Genomic DNA, 19,383 nt, shown 5'->3' with positions numbered 1-19,383 from the left:
AACATCGGATAATAAAAATAAATAAAAAAGAGAAAGAAATAAAAAAGTCACTTGCTGTCAGGGTCTTACCATCCTTTGGACTCCCCAGAAGAAAGAAAACCCAGAAGTGAATGTGATCTTTTTATTAACCCCGTCTGAACCACGTGGTTTACACAGGAAGAGCTCTAACAGTCATACACACACACACGCACGCACGCACACACACACACGCACACACACACACACACATGCACGCACACACAAGCTATACGTGAAGGGAAGTGTATGCAGACGTGCATGTGGTTATGCATGCACGCACACTCACACAGTGGTGGGAACTGTATTTGAAACATGCAATCCAGTTTGTTTAAGCCAAGCATTGTTTGCTGTACAATGTATGAAAGGTTTTAATGTTTAAGTGAATTAAATCTGATCAGAGATTCCTTAATTTATTATGTGTATAACCCTGTAGCTGTCTATATACTTTTGTCTAGTAATTCTAACAATACAGTATATTTTAGAGCATTATACACATCTTTTATGTTCTTACTCACTAAAGAAACTGGGGTCTCCAGATAAATGTAGTACTCTGGAAGGAAGTTTCACAATCTAAAAAAGTTTCCTTACCTGAGAATTTAACTTGTATTTCAGTAAGTGTACTTAGTTACTTTCCACATCTGCACACACACGCAAATTCAAAACCCACGCCCAGTGAGACCTTGCAGTCTGCACCCTTGCTGCCAAGTGTTAGCTCATCCCTTTTAAGGGCATGCAGTCCTGAGGCGACACCTGCTTTCAAGAAAGAAGTCAGACATTAGAGCAGTTATTGATCTCAGTAATAATTAATGTGGATGTGTATCAGTGATCTCAGGACAAAATACTCTTTACTTATGCAGCACCGGGGCCTTTTTCTTTGACTGAAATACCAACAAAATGATAAAAGATCAAAGTAAATCAAAGATTATTAACAGATTTATTGATTGAATGACCTTATTTTAAATGTTCATGTTTGCAATGGGAGTCTGGTGTTTCTCAGCACTTTCTTCAAATGTCTTGTACAGCTGTTCAAGTCCAAAATTGTCTGCATAGATGACAGGAAGAGATTCATATCTCGTTTATTTCTCAGAACTCATTTCGCGCCTGCATGTTTGTGACAAGGTGTGGGTGGGGGATGGTTGGTGCGAGGCTCTTCCCTATCCCAGCAGCAAATGTGCAATATGCTTGCAACAACAGAAACTTCGCAAATAGAATAGAGACAGGCCTGTGTCCTCCGTTGTCACGACAACCCAAACCTCAGAGTCACACCAAGTGAAATAAGAGGAAGTGGGGGATGGGCGGCACGCACAAACCGAGAAAAGATGTCCTTGTGAGAAAAGAAAAAAAAAGAAGAGAAGACAAGCAGGCAGCACTGTAACAGACAGGAAAAACAGGTTGCAAATGAAGAAACTGACAGAAAAGTTTAATGTGCTGCAAGATATCACAGTAAAAAACTTTTTATCATCAAACGACACATGCACACACACATAAGGTATTTTTTTCTGTGACAATATGTGTGTTGTCCAATTAAACAAGGACTGAACCTCTGCAGCGGGAGAGCATGACTGTGCATCCTGCAGATTATCTCAGCACTGTTGCGCCAGAGGCTGTGCTTGCATCAGACGTCTATTCCTGTGCCACATGGGATTATATCCAAAGTGATTTCTAGTACTTAGGGTGGTATAGATAGTCAGTGCCAAAAACAAGTGCATCATCTAATGACACCAGCAGGTATAATCCTGTTTAGGACTGATTGAATTATGTTTTACCTGTGCTGCTTAATCTCAGACAGTCAATCCTCTGCTGCTGTGTAATGGTAACTCTGACTTAGCCTTTCCTGTGAAATAGCTGCTGCAAAGTTATTTTATTGCTGTCAACAAATAGCCTTCAGCATATTAGAATGAACCAAGTTTGAACTGTTCTGAGTTTATCAACTGTTTCGTCCAACTATTTCATTACATCATAACTGTTGGTTAGTTAGCATGTCACTATAAGAAAAATTAAAGTTCACCAGGACTCCTAAACATAGAAATTAAACATTTAGGGGAATTAATGTACTTTTGTAATATGTACAGCAAGCAACTGCTACACAGAGTTGAATGCAAGTGCAAGCTAATCAGACTTGTTCAGTGCTGCCACATAGTGGATGTTAGTGGAGGTGACTCTTTGACACCAGAGTAAAGTCTATTACGATAATCCAGATGGAAAAAAACTGCAAGTACAATGTTATCACAACATCTCTGTAATTACAGACACCATCATGCTACTAAAACTATTACTAGAACTAGTATTCTCTGCAAATCAAGGTAAATACTTATTTAATTTAATCATAAATTGCATGATATTTCACAAACAGCTGAGATTAAATAGCGTGTAGCAAAGTTTTTGTGTTTTAACACACAATTTAACTTAGATAAAGAAGCCGTAGAAAGGACAGTTCAGAGTTCAAATGTTTGCAGGACAGGAAGGAAACACTTCAATATCAAAACGCCTTTATTGAGATAACATATCACAAGAGGCAGTATAACAATATCTGCTATTAGTCTGTAAATGTTGCATCCATGCAATCATGAGTAGAAACAAAACAAACACTGATTGATCAGTGAATTTCAGTGCAGTTTGTTGCAGAAAAAAAAAAAGAAGGCTAAAACTACAACTTAAATATACGTACAATTCACATTTGATAGGACAAAGAGAGAAAATTCTTATGACACATGCTTTGAAGTGCTTGAATCACACACAGTCTATACAGTAGATTAGCACATGACTTTTAAATATACAGCAGATTATATTTCACATATTTGACAATCATAAGTTGACACAGACAGCTGTGTTTATTGTAGAAGGTGAGTACCAGTAGATCAAACAGAGGGAGAGAAGGAGAGTGAAGTGGATATGAGCACTGACATGATGAGCGACACAGTGCTAACCAGTGCGACATGGCCTCCGGAGTAATACACCTGCCGACCATTCAAGGGCTGCACTGGTCTGAAGGTGTTTATCATCTGCTTTCCATTAGCAAAGTGAAGCTGGGAGAATGCAGCGAGCTGCAACAAAAATCACAACAGATTTTCAGTCTGCTTTGTGTCATTGCAGTGTGGTTTGTGTGTGCAGATGAGCTGTGTTTGGCTTCCTTCCATGTTGCCAGCGCCCAGAGCTTCTCTCTCATTTGTTGTCAAAAGTCTGCCGGATGACTTGAAACACTTTTACTGGCGGGTGAGCAGGAAGCTTTGGGTGTTGGCAACGTGGAGGGAGTTTGGGCGTTGTTCGTTTGCACGCAAAGGTAGTTGAAATCAGCAAAGTTTCTGATAGCTTCTCTAATCAATATTTTAATCAACATTGGACCAAATATTAGTTGCTCTAGCATGAATAGGTTTATCTAAAGATGGGAGACAAAGTTGTCTTTAGGCAGCTGTTTTGATATGAATGTGTGTCTGTTTGGGGGTAAAAACTGTATATAATATAAAATGCTGTATGTTCTGTTACAAGGCTGCCACTGGTGGATTCAGCTGCTGACCACAGCCTGTGATTGGCTCGTCTCAGATGGGCGCCACAACATTAAGTGGGGCAACTTTACCATCTACCAAGCAGCTGCACAAGCCAGCACACAGCTTTCATGCAACAATTATTTAATTTAGGAAGGTTAGAAACGGTATTTTCTATCTATTATTTATTATATTTATTTCAGGTGAGACTAAAGCTATGTTGAGTTTAGGGAACCTTTTGTTTGTTTTGTTGCCCTGGCCCGTCCTACATTAAGTGAAAACACTCTATGTTGTAACTATATAAAAAAAAAAACTATTGTAAGTACACCACGCTTTGTACGTTCAGTAAAAAAGTAGTAATATATCTACTTGGATGCACAAGAAAAACACTTTTTTCTAAGTTAACAAGTTGTTTTTTATTAATCTGACACTGCACAAAAATGCACCAAAGCCGTTTTTGTTGCTTTTTCACCTGATTTTACATTCAGTGAAAGAAATCACCCAGCATTTAGTGTACTTGGTGTATAGTTGTAGGATTTTTAAAAAAAGAAAAAAAAGAACAACAGTTGTGTTTTGTTGACAAACTGGCAATAAACACCTTAAAATTTGAATAAAAAAATGAATATTTGGTAGTTATGATCAGGATGGGGTTGGTTAAAATATTTAACTCAATGAGAGTGGAAAATATATTAATATAGAGTATAATTTTATGACATTTCTGTCCTCTTAGGCCATCAGATCACCTATTTTGAAATGAGGCACAAGAGTTTAGACACTGGGAATATAATTTTAAAAATGTAAAAATAGAAAATAGTATTCAAATGATCTTTTTTACATAATTACCTGCTTCCTGCTGAGAGGAATTGTGTTTTCAAACAGGGTCCAGATGACAGCTTCAGCACAGTTCGGTGTAGTGAGGGAGCCATTGTAGCGAAAGTACTTGGTCATGTTCTCCAGTGGAAGTGTGAACATTTCCAGGGACACACCCTTCAGTGTCGTGCCGTTGGCTGGTCGTTCCATGAAATATTAACAAGACAATGTAGTTAATAAGAAATGTATTATTAGACAGCAAACAGGTACAAAGTGACAGCTTCATTGTTATAATCGTTTTATTGCTGAAAGGTGTTTTATTGCATTGTCGCGATTGCACTTTAGCCTAACGCCTGGAACAATCAGTGGCACATTTAGGACCCTGTGCACAATGTGGCTGGAAGATAATAAAACACAATTATCTTATTTTTCCATATCAGCAGATATGACTTACTGGGTCGTGTGAGGTATTTCAGAGCATTAACAAGTGGATCAAATTTCTTATTTGCAGACTTGGACTCCTGGAATGAAAGAATAAAATGTTCAAGTTAAGTCACATTGTTTTGTCAAAGTTGAGACAAAATACTCGAGATGCTTTGGTTTAAATAGATCCTGGTGCTTAAAGGTTAATTGCTCTGCTAAGATACATTGGGGTGCGATTCTTGAACCATTTATTTATCTTTTTTTTCTTAATTGGAGGTTATTGTTGATGGTAACTCTTGACAAATTTAATTGTAAGTCCCCTACCACTTATCATCTAAGCTGCATCTTAAATTTCAGGAGCTCTTTTTTAACTTTAATTTACCACCTTGTCAACATTATAATGATATAATCCTCCATGTTTCCTTCATAAGAGTAAAAGCCTGTTCTTCTGTGTTAGTTAGTGCAGTTTTAAAATGTGCAAATATCTGATACTTGATCAAGTCTAACTGAGAAATCACTGATGTGGTGCATACTTTGGGATCATACCTGGAAATAATTAAATAAAATCCTTGCACCTTAACTATATTTTCACGAGAAGAATGCTAAATGCAGTTTAATCTTACTTACGTATATCAATCTTCAATTTTAAGCAGATTTCTGCTCTTTTTAGACAGTAATCAAGTATAATCACCTCAAAGAAGAACCCAAGAACAGCAACACCTGTGCGGTCTTTTGCAGCCTGCGATAAAGAGCTGTATCCTTCTTTTATGTGGACGATATGCATCTGTAGATGGTAAAAAACAAAACAATATTTGATGTATTTGAATACAGTACACAAAGGGGCTTTATCACATAATTACAACACATTTCCATCATAATATTTCTTACCTCCATTGGAAATTGTTCCCCATCAATCATATGTTCAGAGCCGGGTCCTCCGTCTTTGCCCCAGTGCAGGTGAAGCTGAATTGCCTTGTATGTTGCAGGCAGATTTCCTCCTTTAATTTTTATACCGGAGGGTAAATCCAGTACAACTGGAAAAAACATTCAAGTCATCATTTCAAAATTCAGACAAGGGGAAGGACCTTCTGGTGAAGTTTATAAAGGGCTTTTTTTGTAATTGAGTGCAAAATGTTTTACAGCTTCTTATTATCTTATTATCTTCTTATCTATTTTGGACATTTAAAATTTTGAATGAGTCTTTTTTATTATTCCAGAGAACACGGTGCTTGTGAACTTTTTATCTTTCATCATTATAAACTGTAATTATTCTTTTTGCCAAATCCGCTACCATGTAAGATCATTATCTCAGTGGTTTACGACTGAAGTAAGACAGTTATTTTAGTTCAGCTGTTTAAAATTCACTGTATCACTTACTGTATTTAAACTAAATCTTCCTTTTCAACTGAAACAGCAGTTAACACAAAGACGTACCAGCGTGACCGTTATTTACAAGGTGACCATGAAAAGCCTTCTGATAGCCGATGAACTCAAAATGAGCAAGATTTTCATGTAGTAGTACTCTCCTTGTAACAATGTTGACTGGAGACTGAAATCTGCCGCTGCAGTGCTGTGAAACCACTCCCCATACCTCTGGACCTGTGAATGCAACAGTTTGGAAAAGTTACTCTACAACTACATATTTTCTTACTTTATTCAATAATTTAATGGCTTGTTTTGAGGTTTACCTGTGCAGGTGTGACTGCATGCAAACTGGGACTGGTAGCACCAAGCTGCAAGGTTTGAAATAAGGTTAATAGTAAAAAAATAAAATAATAATTCAAATACAAGCCTGTAGCTGAAGAATTCAAATTTGACATTTATTCTTTGTAATGAACCATTTTGATAATAATAGAATTAAATCTTTTATCATGCAACTTCTTCACAAACAAACCCCCAAAATAAAAAAAGCCTAATCTAAAGTCAAATAACTTAACTTTTTGTTATTTCTTAGAGAACGTACCTGCCCCTGAGACAATCCTTATCGAAGACGCAAACAAAAACAAAACCGGTACAAGCAGCATTGTGAAAGCACTGTATGTGTCCGAGTCTGCCTGCTTTGAATTGACTGTTTGGAAGAAGATGCCAGAAAACAGTTCAACCAGCGTGTTATAAGACAGGTCCACTTATCAACCCCGCCCACTGCTTTGATTTTATGACCCCCGACCCTTGTGACCACTGATACACAGCAAACACTCATATCTCAGGACAAGATAATGACTGGACCCTTATTCATGAGGTTGGGCCCGAAAACTGACAGCCTGAATGATGAAGTTTAGGTTTGTTTGACAGCTGATCAGATATGGTGAACCTACTGAGGTGCAAGGCCGATTTTCTTTTGTTAATGACCTCTGAGAGGCAAAGTTATCAGTAAATGACAGACGCAATCCATCTACAATTACTACTACTGTTGGTATTCTGTAACTGCTGCTGCTTTTATGAGTAATATTGTTATGCAACATGTGTTTCCCTTTGTTTTATTTTGAAACACATATACATTTAATTAGATCCCAACTAGTCTGTTAATTTACAGTGTGTTCTGTGTTTGTATATAACTCATATTCTTCTTCTCTGGCTCTTTTCATGGGCATGTCATTTCAGTATTGTCAGAGATAGAGTTGATTACGTCAACATGGAGTTTATTTGGTTTGAAACTATGTAAGCAGAACTAACATGGAGTTTATTTGGTTTGAAACTATGTAAGCAGAACTAACATCCATGCAAAAAATACAAGCATGCTGAGTAGATGAGAGCTAATAATCTATCACATGTTGCTAATCAGTTGCAGCTTGGAAAACAACTAATAGACTAGACATGAACAAAAAATAAACAAAGATTTCATAAAACTTTTTAATTAATGTATATATTATTTGGATTCGTAAGACTCTGTTGATATTAAAATGATGAGGCCGGCTGTCCTTTGTTTTTGTGCACCACATTTTGTTAAAAATTTCATGTTTTGAAAGATTGGCAGTTGTGGAGGCGTTTCATGTCCCACAGCTATACAAGGTAGAGAAAAAGGGTGGCATTAATTTACGCATGCAGATTTCTCAAGGGCTCCTTAGCTGCTTATGCTGCTTTTTTACTTCTCCACTCAGATTAATTCTGCTGGGATTGAACCGATAACCTTCCAGTAGCTTTTCTAACCTTTAAGGCACAGCTGCCTGTGTACACATTTACATTAAAATATACACTTGTAGAATAAAGGTACCAGTCAAAAGCTTGGACACACCTTTTTTTTTTTTTTTTTTTACACATTTTGTGTATATTTCACATTTTCTACATTAAACAAACCAGAATATGATTTATATTTTAGATTCTTCACAAGTAGCCACCTTTTACTTTGATGGTCTCAAACACATTAAGAAGACAAGAAATTCAACAAATGAACTCTTGACAAGGTGCATATGTTAACTGAAAACCATTTCAGATGAACACTTCATGAATCTGACTGAGAGAATAACAGAAATGTGCAAAGCTGTCATCAAAACAAGGGTCGATACTTCGAAGAATCTAAAAAGTGTTTTAACTACATAGTCCCATGTGTTCTTTCATAGTTTTAATGTCTGATGTTTAAAAAAGCAACAACAAACCATTGAGTGAGAAGGTGTGTACATTAGAAAACAAAAGATGCAGGTCGAGGACACATGAATCTGTGTCACTATATGACAAATACTGTAAATTACAAACATTAAAATGCAAAATAATTAAAGCAGTGAGAAACATGCTCTCACACCTTGCTGCATGTCGAGGATATTGGTGGTTGATGTGTCTGTGCAACCATCTAGTAGGATGCTGTTTCCTGAATGGAGTTTGTGGTGCTTAAAATTTTGTAAATTATCTCTCCAAAAACAAAGGATTCCTTGCACTTTCAGGGCCAGACACCTTGGACCCCTGGCACTATGTGCTCAGGCCCTAACATTTGTTTTACATTTTTTGTACGACATGAGAAAAACAACTTTAAAAATGTAGCCAGCATTTCAGTGGTAGTGTAGTATTTTAGTATGTGAAAAATTCAAAGTTGCTTTTTCCATCATATCGTCACATTGTTAAAATAATCGCCTAAGTCATTTTTTGTCAAAATTGTTTTTGTTTTTTTTGCCTAAATCATCTCCTCATGACGCCGGCCACCTATGGTAAAATCGCCTACATCCTCAGTTGATCAGATCATGTGATTTTACCTCTTTAAGATAATCGCCTATGTCAAGTGTGTGACTTAAGCGGATTTATTATGCCTAAGTCAAAATAAAATGTTTTTTGAATTTTTTGAACATGCCTTTGTGACTTAAGCAAGATATGGTAACACTTTATTTTGAAGGTGTCTACATAAGAGTGCCATGAGTGTGTCATAAACATGACATGGACTGTTTCATGAACATTAATGACACTTTGAAGTAACATTAATGCTCATGATACTTGTCATGTCATGTTTCTGACAGACTTGTGTGACTCTTATATAGACACCTTCAAAATAAAGTGTTTCCATATCTTGCCTAAGTCATTTATTTCTCTTAAGTTACATAATTTACACACAGTGTTATTACTATGCCAATAGCCATCCTTTGTTACATCCTTTTTGAGTGAAATGATCAATAAATGTCATATGCTAAACTTTTGGTTAAGTTTTTTGTGTTTCCTGCAAAACTTGAAAAAATTAGTTAGGCGATTATTTTAACAGGGTGACGATATTGCAACAATCTGACCGATCGTGGCCTCGAAAACTTCATTATTCTGCGAAATCCTATAGTAAGCTTTTCCCTGAATGCAACACAGTGACGTTTTTGACGTTGACGGAACTGATCTGCTTCCAGAGTGCTGCGTTCAAGATCAGCTGGCTGCTGGAGCTCCGGGTCGCCTCCTCCTCTGCGGCTTCACTCGGTTGTCACTCTCCTTTTTCTCAGGGTGTTTTTGTGTCAGAGAGCAGGTAACCGGTGTGTCGGCTGTGATGGACCGCTGGAGGGGCAGAGTGGCTCTGGTGACCGGAGCTTCGGTCGGGATCGGTGCGGCCATAGCGAAGGAGTTGGTCCGGTACGGTATGAAGGTGGTGGGCTGCGCCAGGGACGTCGAAAAAATACAGGTTTGTTATGAATTTAAAAGTTATGTCTGCACTTTGTTCGGGGATTTAACGAGTAACAGCCCAGTTCACAGGGAGAACAGATACAAACCAATGTTAGCTGTTAGCTCAACTTCGAAACGAAATGTAATCCTTAAGTGAAAGTTATAAAGACAACTGAAACTGACTAACGTTAACCTAGTTGTTGCAGACGTGAAAACGTTAAAAAATGTTTTAAAGTGTCTTGTCCTCGCTATTGGCTAATAAACGCGTTTGAGTTATTATTTTGTAGGCTGCAAAAAGCACAAACAACGCTTAAAGTTATGCACAACTTATTGTTGTAAACTTCCTTGTTTATACAAACATTTTTCAGCTGTATCACTCTTATGTAAGCTACTGAAGATGGGCGGTTACAATTCATTTCCTTATCATTCTGTCATCTGTAACAAAGAGTATGGTTTTGTGGACTGTAGATTTTTAGGGGGAGAAAGCAGGTCAACAATAAATGTCACAAGTGGTATTCATGTCATAATCTGAAAGATGTGGATCTGAAGATTTGAGATGCGGTGTGTCAAGTTGTTCTAGTCATAAATCTCTCATAGGAATGAAATAATCAATTAATTATAACTAATAGGGCGTATAATGGTTCAGAACATTAATGTATGGCTTTTCGAAGTCCATTTCCACGCTCAATTATGTCCCATAAGTTGTTGCAGCAATTACTGGGTTGATGCCATTTGTTACACACATTTAGTGCTGAATAAGGCAATTGTTTTTTATTTGAAAATGGATAAAAATGGTCAAAAACCCCTTCAGAATATTAGATCAATAAACCAACACAAGTGGAACAACACAGGAAAATCCATGCTGTGATTTGGTTTCAAAAACATTGGTAAGTTTGGAGATTTCTGTTACTTTCGGCGATTGGATGATGAATACTATGTGGTTTTTACCTTAAACTGCATTTTATCATAATAAAGTCGGTATGCATGTAAAAAGGAGACATATGGCTACCCATAGAGCCCATTTTCATTCAAATATCTTGAACCCGCAACAGCCCCTGAAGGGGAAATTACGAAGAAAAGTCTCCTTTTCTTAAATGTTGCTGTTAACTTTGCATCATGACTGCAAGATAATACATTATCCATCCCTGAATATAGACAAGTTAAAACAGGGTGTCCTCCAGCCTTTTAAAGATAACATAGCCTAATAAAAGGTCCTATTTTCTGCACTGAAATTTCAGTATATCAAATGAGGCTTGTTTGTTCTTCTCCTCCATTTTTGTAGCAAAAGTATACTAATATGTGTAAAGAGTATCTGAAGCCGTGTGCATGTGTATAATGAGACTTGTAAATGTGTAAAAATATAGAAGTTTATCTGTAAATCTGCATTACGATGTTTCCTGTACACATTCACATGCTCAATACACATTTAGAGATTCTTTTACACATTTACAAGTCTGGTTAAGCACACAAGGCACATAACAGTGAACACAACTCTCCACACACTTTCACAAATTGTTGACTGCTGCAGTCGGGCCCCGTATTCGTCTAGGTCAGGGATGGGCAACTTAAATGCTGGAGGGGGCCACAATTTTTCATCGACACTACCACAGGGCCACATATAGGGCCGTGCACTTCACCAGATATGATGAAACTGCAATTTTAAATATGTTTACAGAGCAGTAATCTAACATATTTCATTCTCAAATGCATGTATAGCAGTATAAATAGGAATACAAAAGGTTTGAAGCAAATAAAAAATAACCACTTTACTGTAATTTCTTTTTTATCAGTGTAAGAACAGCATACCAACATTAATTGCAAGAAGTAATTTTGTGCATTTTTACAGTGCACTTTTAAGATTTCATGCTCAAATGCATGTAGTTGTACTGAGGGCCACTTCAAGTGAGGGTGCGGGCCGTATGCGGCCCCCGGGCCTCCAGTTGCCCATCCCTGGTCTAGGTAAATCAAACAAGAGATGAGATGTGTCCAAACTCACCTCAGCTGACCCATTCCCTGTGAGATATATGGTAATAAATGCCCCGGAGTTAACTCAAGTTTTCAAGTCAGAAAGAAAACTCCTACCTTATCCAAAAAGTAATATATGAAATACTTTTCTTGCAGTTGCATTATATGTTGTGCATGATGTTCTTCTTATCTACAATATTATAGTATATTATAACCCAGTTAACCCTCTGAAGGAAAGTGAGGTGGATTGTGTGAGTTGGCTACAAAGCTGATTGTCTGTCTGACTTTTCCCTTTGATTTCAGAAACTGGCAGCTGAGTGTCAAAGTGCAGGCCACAGTGGTGTTTTGCTGCCTTTCAAGTGTGACTTGAACAATGAGGAGGAGATTCTGTCCATGTTCGCTGCCATTAAAGCACAGCACCAAGGGGTGGATGTGTGCATCAACAACGCGGGCTTGGCTCATCCAGAGTCTCTGTTAAATGGCAACACCAGCGCCTGGAAGAACATGCTGGATGTAAGAGCGCAAGGGTTTTTAATTAAAAAAATGAAATATTATACATATAATTAAAGACATGAATTTAAACTATGATACTTGTTTAGCTGCTTCCGTTGCTGGATTCTGGTATTGTGCATGGCTTCCTGGGTAAAAACAAAACAAAAAAACAACTGCTTTTCATAGTATGACAAGTCAAAAAATAGTGACGTTATTTAAGATCAGTTAGGCTTTAGTGCATCAGATGCAATAAATTACAGGACATGAGAAAATAGAGATAATCTTAAGAGAAACAAAGTCAAGTTCCAGCTAAAAGGAGGGAAATGTCTCCTACACTCGTTTATATTTTTACAGAGTGGCTAAAATGCAGTTTCCCTGTAAGAATGAATGATTAAGTCATTTCCGTTGTTTCCACTGTCAGACTGGAGGTCCAGGAAGGTATTAAGATGTTGTTTGTGTCTTGCAGGTGAACGTTCTTGCATTGTGTATTTGTACCCGTGAAGCGTATCAGTCAATGAAAGAAAGAAATGTTGACGATGGGCACATCATCAACTTAAACAGGTACTTTTTTATTTACTGATGATGATTAATGATTAAAAATGATTGTCATGTTTGTGAAAGACAGTTCTGTCAATTTAATATCTCGTCCTTTCACCCAAATATATGTTTCTTCATAGAACTTCATAGAACATAGAACTTCTTAGAACTTCTATTATCATTCAAATTTCAACTATGGCAGTTGGCTACACTGCTTTATAGAGCCATCCTTCCATCCATCCATTTTTCTCCGCTTATCCGTGGTCGGGTCGCAGGGGCAGCAGGATAATTAGGGCATTCCAAATGTTCCTCTCCCCAGCTGGCTCCTTACAACGCGAAGGAGCAGCAGCTCTACTCCGAACTCCCTCCAGATGTCCGAGCTCCTTACTCTATCTCTAAGGCTTAGCCCAGCCACCCTACAGAAGAAACTCATTTTTTTGCATTGTATCCGCAATCTCATTCATTCCGTCACTACCCAAAGTTCATGACCATAGGTGAGGGTTGGAACATAGATGGGTCGGTAAATCGAGAGCTTTGCCTTTTGACTCAGCTCCTTCTTTGGGCTGAGCCCGGCCGGGCCCCGATCTGGCTCCAGGAGGGGGCCCCAGTTTATCCGTGCCGGTCTCTGGTCATCGTGGGTCTGCTTAATTAGGATCTTCGAATCGCTCTTAGTCTGGCCCCTCCCCTTTGGACTGACAAAACAAGACATTTTAAGACATCACCTTGAACTGAGATGATCATTTTTCATTATTTTCTCATTTTCTAAACCAAATGATTTACATGATTGTCAGTACTGGTTAGTCTACTGATTATTTTCTTTATTAATTAATAGTTTGGTTCATAAAATGTCAGAAACAGTCGCAACATCCTGAAGCCTTGAATTGTTCAACCAACAGTCAGAAAAAAGCCCCAAAAGATATTCAGTTGATGATCAAACAAGACAAAAGTTGCAAATGTAGCTCGAAGTAGAAAATGTTTGGCATTTTGCTTAAAAAAATACTTGCATAAATGAGTCATATGTGGACAGACATTTTTAGGGATTTTTCAGCATCCACAGCTTTTAGGGGCTGAAGTCATATGGGCACATTTTGTTAAACTCTCCTACGTCTTCTGTTGCAGCATGAGCGGACATCGTGTCGTCCACAGTACCGATGTACATTTCTACAGCTCCACCAAGTTCGCTGTGACGGCGCTGACGGAGGGCCTGAGACAGGAGCTGCGTGAGGCCAACACCCACATCAGAGCCACAGTGAGACAGAATAAAATATATTTTCCTCTCTCCACATTCAGTCTTCAAGTCTGGGCTTTTATAAACAATTAAAATGTCAAAAACTTAAATAAAAGACAAATACAGTATGTCACTTTTGATAATCCTCTCTTTTCCCAGTGTATTTCTCCTGGTGTAGTGGAGACAGAATTTGCTCCGCGACTCTATAGCAACAACGCTGATAAAGCTGCAACTGCATACACTAAATTTAAGGTAAATGTTTTCTGCATTCTCAGGGTTTTGTTATAATCACTTGCATAAAAAAGTGTCTGAACAATTGAAGCAGTACATATTATTTCACCTCTCTTTCAGGCTTTGGAAGCAATCGATGTTGCTAACTCTGTAACATACGTCCTAAGTGCCCCTCCACACGTGCAGGTGTGTGTTTTCATGTTTTTCTATGAATTCTCACACACATTTTTTGAACCTTTGCTCTTTAACTTTACCCATTATGAGATAACATTCACATGTGTTAACATTCACATGTGTCTTTCAGATTGGAGACATCCAGATGCGGCCTGTGGAGCAGGTGTTGTAGCTATTGCACAACACTGACACATACCTCACCTTCACTGCAATGACTTTATCTGATCAAGGAACAACTGTGGTTCTGAAATTTCTACTCTAATTTTGCACTTACAAAATAAAATTTCTGATTCGAATTTAACATTTGTTGCACTTTAAGTTTATTTTTATACAGAGGGATGTCTAAAACACATAAAATATAAATCACAAATATTGAGAATATTTTAATACATTTGAAGTTTTTTTTAAATATATTTAGGTTTTTAAACTATCCTGGAAATACAGCTTTACAATATCCCAAAATCATTAGCAAAATATAAGACAGATATGAACAAAATGAACAAAAAAAAAAGGTTGGAAAGTAATGCAGGGGATTATTTTAATTCTATTTTAATTAATTAATTAATTAACATTTTAGACTAATAGTAATATACTGCCAAAATAGTGATACAATACTAATAATATTTTTTACTAAAGTAAAATATTTGATTACCACTGAGTAAATCTCCTTTACAATATAACTCCCTATCTATCTATCTGTCTATCTGTCTATCTATCTGTCTATCTGTCTATCTATCTATCTATCTATATATATATATATATATATATATATATATCACTCCTGTAGCTCTTAAAAGTTATGCTTGATTCCTGTGGTCTGAGGCTTTCACCATTAGGGTTGAATGCCCTTATTGTAAGTTGCTTTGGACAAAAGCATCATCTTAATGACATGTAATGTAATGTATCACTCTAAAGAACACTGCGTTACATTTTCTGTACTGGAAGGACACTTTATCCATCTTTATTTACAGAAGAGGCATTAGAGAAGACACTTGGCTGTATTTTTTTACGCTGGGGCACCACGGGGGCTGGCAGCCCTCCTCGTTGAGTCCACCAGTGCCACTTGCAGTGCCAGGGAGGTTCCTACTCAGCTTCCAGTCTGAAGCAAAGCCAAGGTTAGCTGGGGACTGCCAACCACCACTGCCACCGTCTTTCTCATGTTAATGAAGATCCATTTACACAGAGCCTACATTTGTACACACACAAATGTTTGTAAAGAACTTGGCTCGCTGTTTTGTGACGAGACTGAAAAACCCAAACAGAAAATGTGTGTCAGAGAAACGGGGGCAAGTCTTTGCCACTGTCACCTGACACGAAAATTCAATGATTACTGGGCTTGAAGCATAATAAGGCATCTTCCTGTCTTGTATTGTAAACTTTTTTGTCTTACAGTTTATGTTCTGCTTTTGTGTTCTATATTGCACAGAAATGCAGCACATCAATATTTTAGACTCTGAGACTTAAAAATGTTGTAATTACAGTGTAACAGTGTGTAGAATCCATGGGGATCTATTGGCAGAAATTCTATACAGTATTCAAATGTTTTCTTGTGTGTGTTTAATCACCTGAAACTAAGAACTGTTGTGAGCCTGGTCGTCTCTCCTGGAGTCCTCCATGATGGGATGAGGGGTAGGCAGAGAGGTATTTAGTTGGTTGCAATCTGCCATTTCACCACTAGGTGCTACTAAATCCTACACACTGCTTCATTATTCATAATTCATAATTCCTTCACGCTCAAAATTGTTGCACTGAACAGGTATAAATATTCTGCCTCCTGAACAGGTGTCATTGCAACGTCCAGTTATCAACAGTCAACAACATTTTTCCACTTATGCTGTTTGTGCTGTAAGATGACTCATTGTAAAGTACAGCAGGCGTAATTATTTTTATTAGAATCATTACATTGTTTTAATCTTCAAAGGATGCAGGACAGATGACAGTTCAGAGCTCTTTGTTTAATGTGTTTTATTGATGCTTATTCACCTGTTCTGGTCTTCTTCCTTAGTTTTATTCTTTAAAGAATATAGCTTTTCTTTCATATATTATTCATTCAAATACTTTTTATTGTTTAGGGGTTTTTTGCCACGGTGTGCGAAACATACTAGAATTACTGTAAAGATACTATTTTACACAACCTACACTCAAACTGAAGAACAGGATCATCTCTAAGAGCAGAAGCACAACATCCCTCTCCTTCATCCATCAGTGCCACACCAGCCAATTTAACCACCACAGGTTAGTTTCTCTCGATCAATAAATCCTCCTCTGTGTTGGTGAATATGATGGATTATTGGATTCCTGATCTAATGGGAAGCCACAGAGCGTGATGTCCTCGCATTATCACTCATACTATGGAGTGTATGTCCCTTTGTGTGTTTTTCTGCCTCACCAGAGCGTGCCTCAAAACACATCTCATACATTTCAAAGCAAACGGGCTGGGGTCACGACCCTGACACGACCCCGCTCTTCAAAGTCCATCCAATCATGCACCACAGAGGAGCATCAGCTGCACATATCACATAGGTTCAGGAAATGTATGTTTTTTCAGCAGAGCTCAGTGATTTCACTATTTTAACCTTTTTTTCACAGGTGTCCACATACAGAAAGACATTTTTGTGCTATATATCAACCACAGGGCATCAAATCCCCTCATGATTCATCCCATCTTCACTCCAATAACAGTGAGTCTGCACTGCACTTAAAAGTTGGCGAAGGCAGTTTATTTTTGGTGTCACTTGGCACAAATGTCATAGTAATCTTTGAGCATATTATAATTCCACTGGTCTGAGAAAAACTATACTTCTGCACCTCCTCTTGGTTTGTAGGCTTTTACTTGTCTTATTCCTTATTTTTTGGTGCCATTAATCATCTCAAGACTCTTTAAGTTAATCCCCCAAACCCCTGGGGAGGTACTAAGGTCATGTAGGTGATTTAAAGGGAAACCAAAGCTTTTGCTTACTGACATATTTATGTAAAACCAAAACCTAATCAAGAGACTAATTCAGTTTTAATGAAAAAAAAGTCCCAACTATCCCCACTGTTTCAGGAAAAAACAACAACTTTGTGATTCCAAACCTTATTGTAGAATTAATATTAATACAAGATCTGTTAATAAATACAGTTACATATTTTAACATTTGTAAACACTATTAGTGTCTCTGAGAGAGAGACTTCTGTAAGTGTGTTAATCATTCTTTATCCTCTTATAAATCTGATTTGTACAGGCGAAAGTTAAACCCATGGACTCAAGTTCAGTTTTTAATTCATTATGAAAAATTTAATTGTGTATCTGTAAGTATTTTTTCATAAATAATAATATTTGCTATGTAGGTTATTCTTTGCATCATAGTCATTTGCATTTTGAATTCCCAAGCTTGTTTCAATCTTTATGCAAACGTGTGCATAAATATAAGTGTAAAAATGAACCCAAAGCATAATTAACCTTGCAGACGTAATGGAAAATTCCTTCCACTTTTCCTCCCCTCCCTGTGAGAAATGGTCTTATCACAGATCTAACTGTGTTAGCCGCACTGCCATGTCAGCTTATGATCGTGTCTGAATGCCAAGCTCCTTTGAATGCTTGGGTGTCTTCCAAAAAGCTTGGGCTGTAGCATGAAAGTCTGCATTGTTGCATCGTTTCCCACTGTTTGCAAGATTCACACTAGATAATCTTATCCTGCGCAGTATATCTGAAAATCTTTTCTTAACAGTGCATTTTATTTTTTTATGTATCCGATGTGGTGCAAATCTAGCTTGGACACCTCACCCTTTCCAAAACTCATCCAGATCAATTCGTCTTAAACGAGCATGTGAGAATCAGCTGACCTGGAGGGATTTCAGCCTCCGCACTGGGTGTTACAACCCTTTCAGTGCTGAGAGGTGAGCGTTAAGTGCAAAGTGAGCACCTAATCTGTGCAGAGAATGTGACCCTGCCTGAGACCTACATAGAGGGGGGGCAGATATATGCCAAAGTCCCCTTTTGAGAAAAGAGGCAATAAATAAACATTTTTTCTTGGCAAGGTTTCTGTGCATGCAGTATGGAAAATAAAAATTAAATCAGGTTAAGCAGGTTAGTGTTAAGCCTCTGAGTTTTAGATTTACAATTTTCTCCTTTTGATTAAATATTTCCAGCTGAGATAACAGGAGAATGCACTCAAAATGACTTATCTAATCTCTCTATCTTTTATCATATTAATGTCATATTTTATCAGAATATAATTTCCGATAGGTACAAAGTTTAAAGGAAATTTATTGGCATTTGACTTTCCTGCAGAGAGTTACATGGGAAGATTGATACCAAACAAAATCCACCCACCAGCACCTCTAAAGCTCACAAATTAATATGTCAGATCTTGTGTGTTTTAATTCATGCAAAAACAAAAGTGTATAAAAGATATATTGCATTTTGAAGGAATACTCCACCTACAAAATAATGATAATCATTGATTGTATAACAATTACTTGTGTGGTGGTAAAAATGAGTCCAGAAAAGAGACGATTCTTGATAAATTGAAGAAAACCGGGGGGTTGTCAGCAAATGTATATCAAAATAACCATTTACATTCTGTCACACAGCTTGTGCACTATAATCCAAGTCTCATTTATCCAGTTGTGTTCTCTGTACTTTACAAACCAAAGCCTCCTGCCTCATGCTTGAGCAGGTGCACTACAGCTCATCTGAATCTGGATGAGTAGTTTTTTGGTTAAAAAGGCATATATTTGGGTAGGTATGCTTGGAAAAATTAGGCTTGGAGTATACTGCATGAGTTGTGCGAAGAGTTTGTGAACTGATGTCATAGTTTTGCTGCTTTCTCAGTTTTTGGATTCCTTGTTCACCATTGACCATGTGAAAAAAAACAAAGTAGCACGGGGTGAGTGCTTGATATACAACTTATCGTTTTGTGGGTGAAGTATTCCTTTAAGCGGCTGTCTGCTGGTGTCAGCTTCATCTTTAACTTACAGTTA

The 19,383-nt window shown here is 37.5% G+C and overlaps 2 protein-coding genes across 2 annotated transcripts; one reads left to right on the top strand and one right to left on the bottom strand.

The window, feature by feature from the left end:
• Nucleotides 1–2,744: 2,744 nt before the first annotated feature.
• On the bottom strand, nt 2,745–6,790 carry ca4b (carbonic anhydrase IV b). Its single transcript, XM_059330945.1, has 8 exons — nt 6,697–6,790; nt 6,422–6,466; nt 6,168–6,332; nt 5,622–5,767; nt 5,425–5,517; nt 4,765–4,831; nt 4,344–4,507; nt 2,745–3,062 (listed from the first exon to the last, which is right to left on the bottom strand). The coding sequence occupies exons 1-8, from the start codon at nt 6,755–6,757 to the stop codon at nt 2,877–2,879; spliced, it is 927 nt and encodes a 308-aa protein (XP_059186928.1). The 5' UTR covers nt 6,758–6,790; the 3' UTR covers nt 2,745–2,876.
• A 2,752-nt stretch (nt 6,791–9,542) lies between these two features.
• Nucleotides 9,543–14,719, top strand: LOC131969752 (dehydrogenase/reductase SDR family member 11-like). The gene is made up of 7 exons (XM_059330942.1): nt 9,543–9,810; nt 12,060–12,269; nt 12,715–12,809; nt 13,905–14,034; nt 14,173–14,265; nt 14,365–14,430; nt 14,549–14,719. The coding sequence occupies exons 1-7, from the start codon at nt 9,679–9,681 to the stop codon at nt 14,588–14,590; spliced, it is 768 nt and encodes a 255-aa protein (XP_059186925.1). The 5' UTR covers nt 9,543–9,678; the 3' UTR covers nt 14,591–14,719.
• Nucleotides 14,720–19,383: the final 4,664 nt, after the last annotated feature.

The sequence above is a fragment of the Centropristis striata genome, chromosome 4 (assembly GCF_030273125.1).
Source record: "Centropristis striata isolate RG_2023a ecotype Rhode Island chromosome 4, C.striata_1.0, whole genome shotgun sequence".
NCBI classification, from domain to species: Eukaryota; Metazoa; Chordata; class Actinopteri; order Perciformes; family Serranidae; genus Centropristis; species Centropristis striata.
This window is presented reverse-complemented; position numbering and strand designations above follow the sequence as displayed.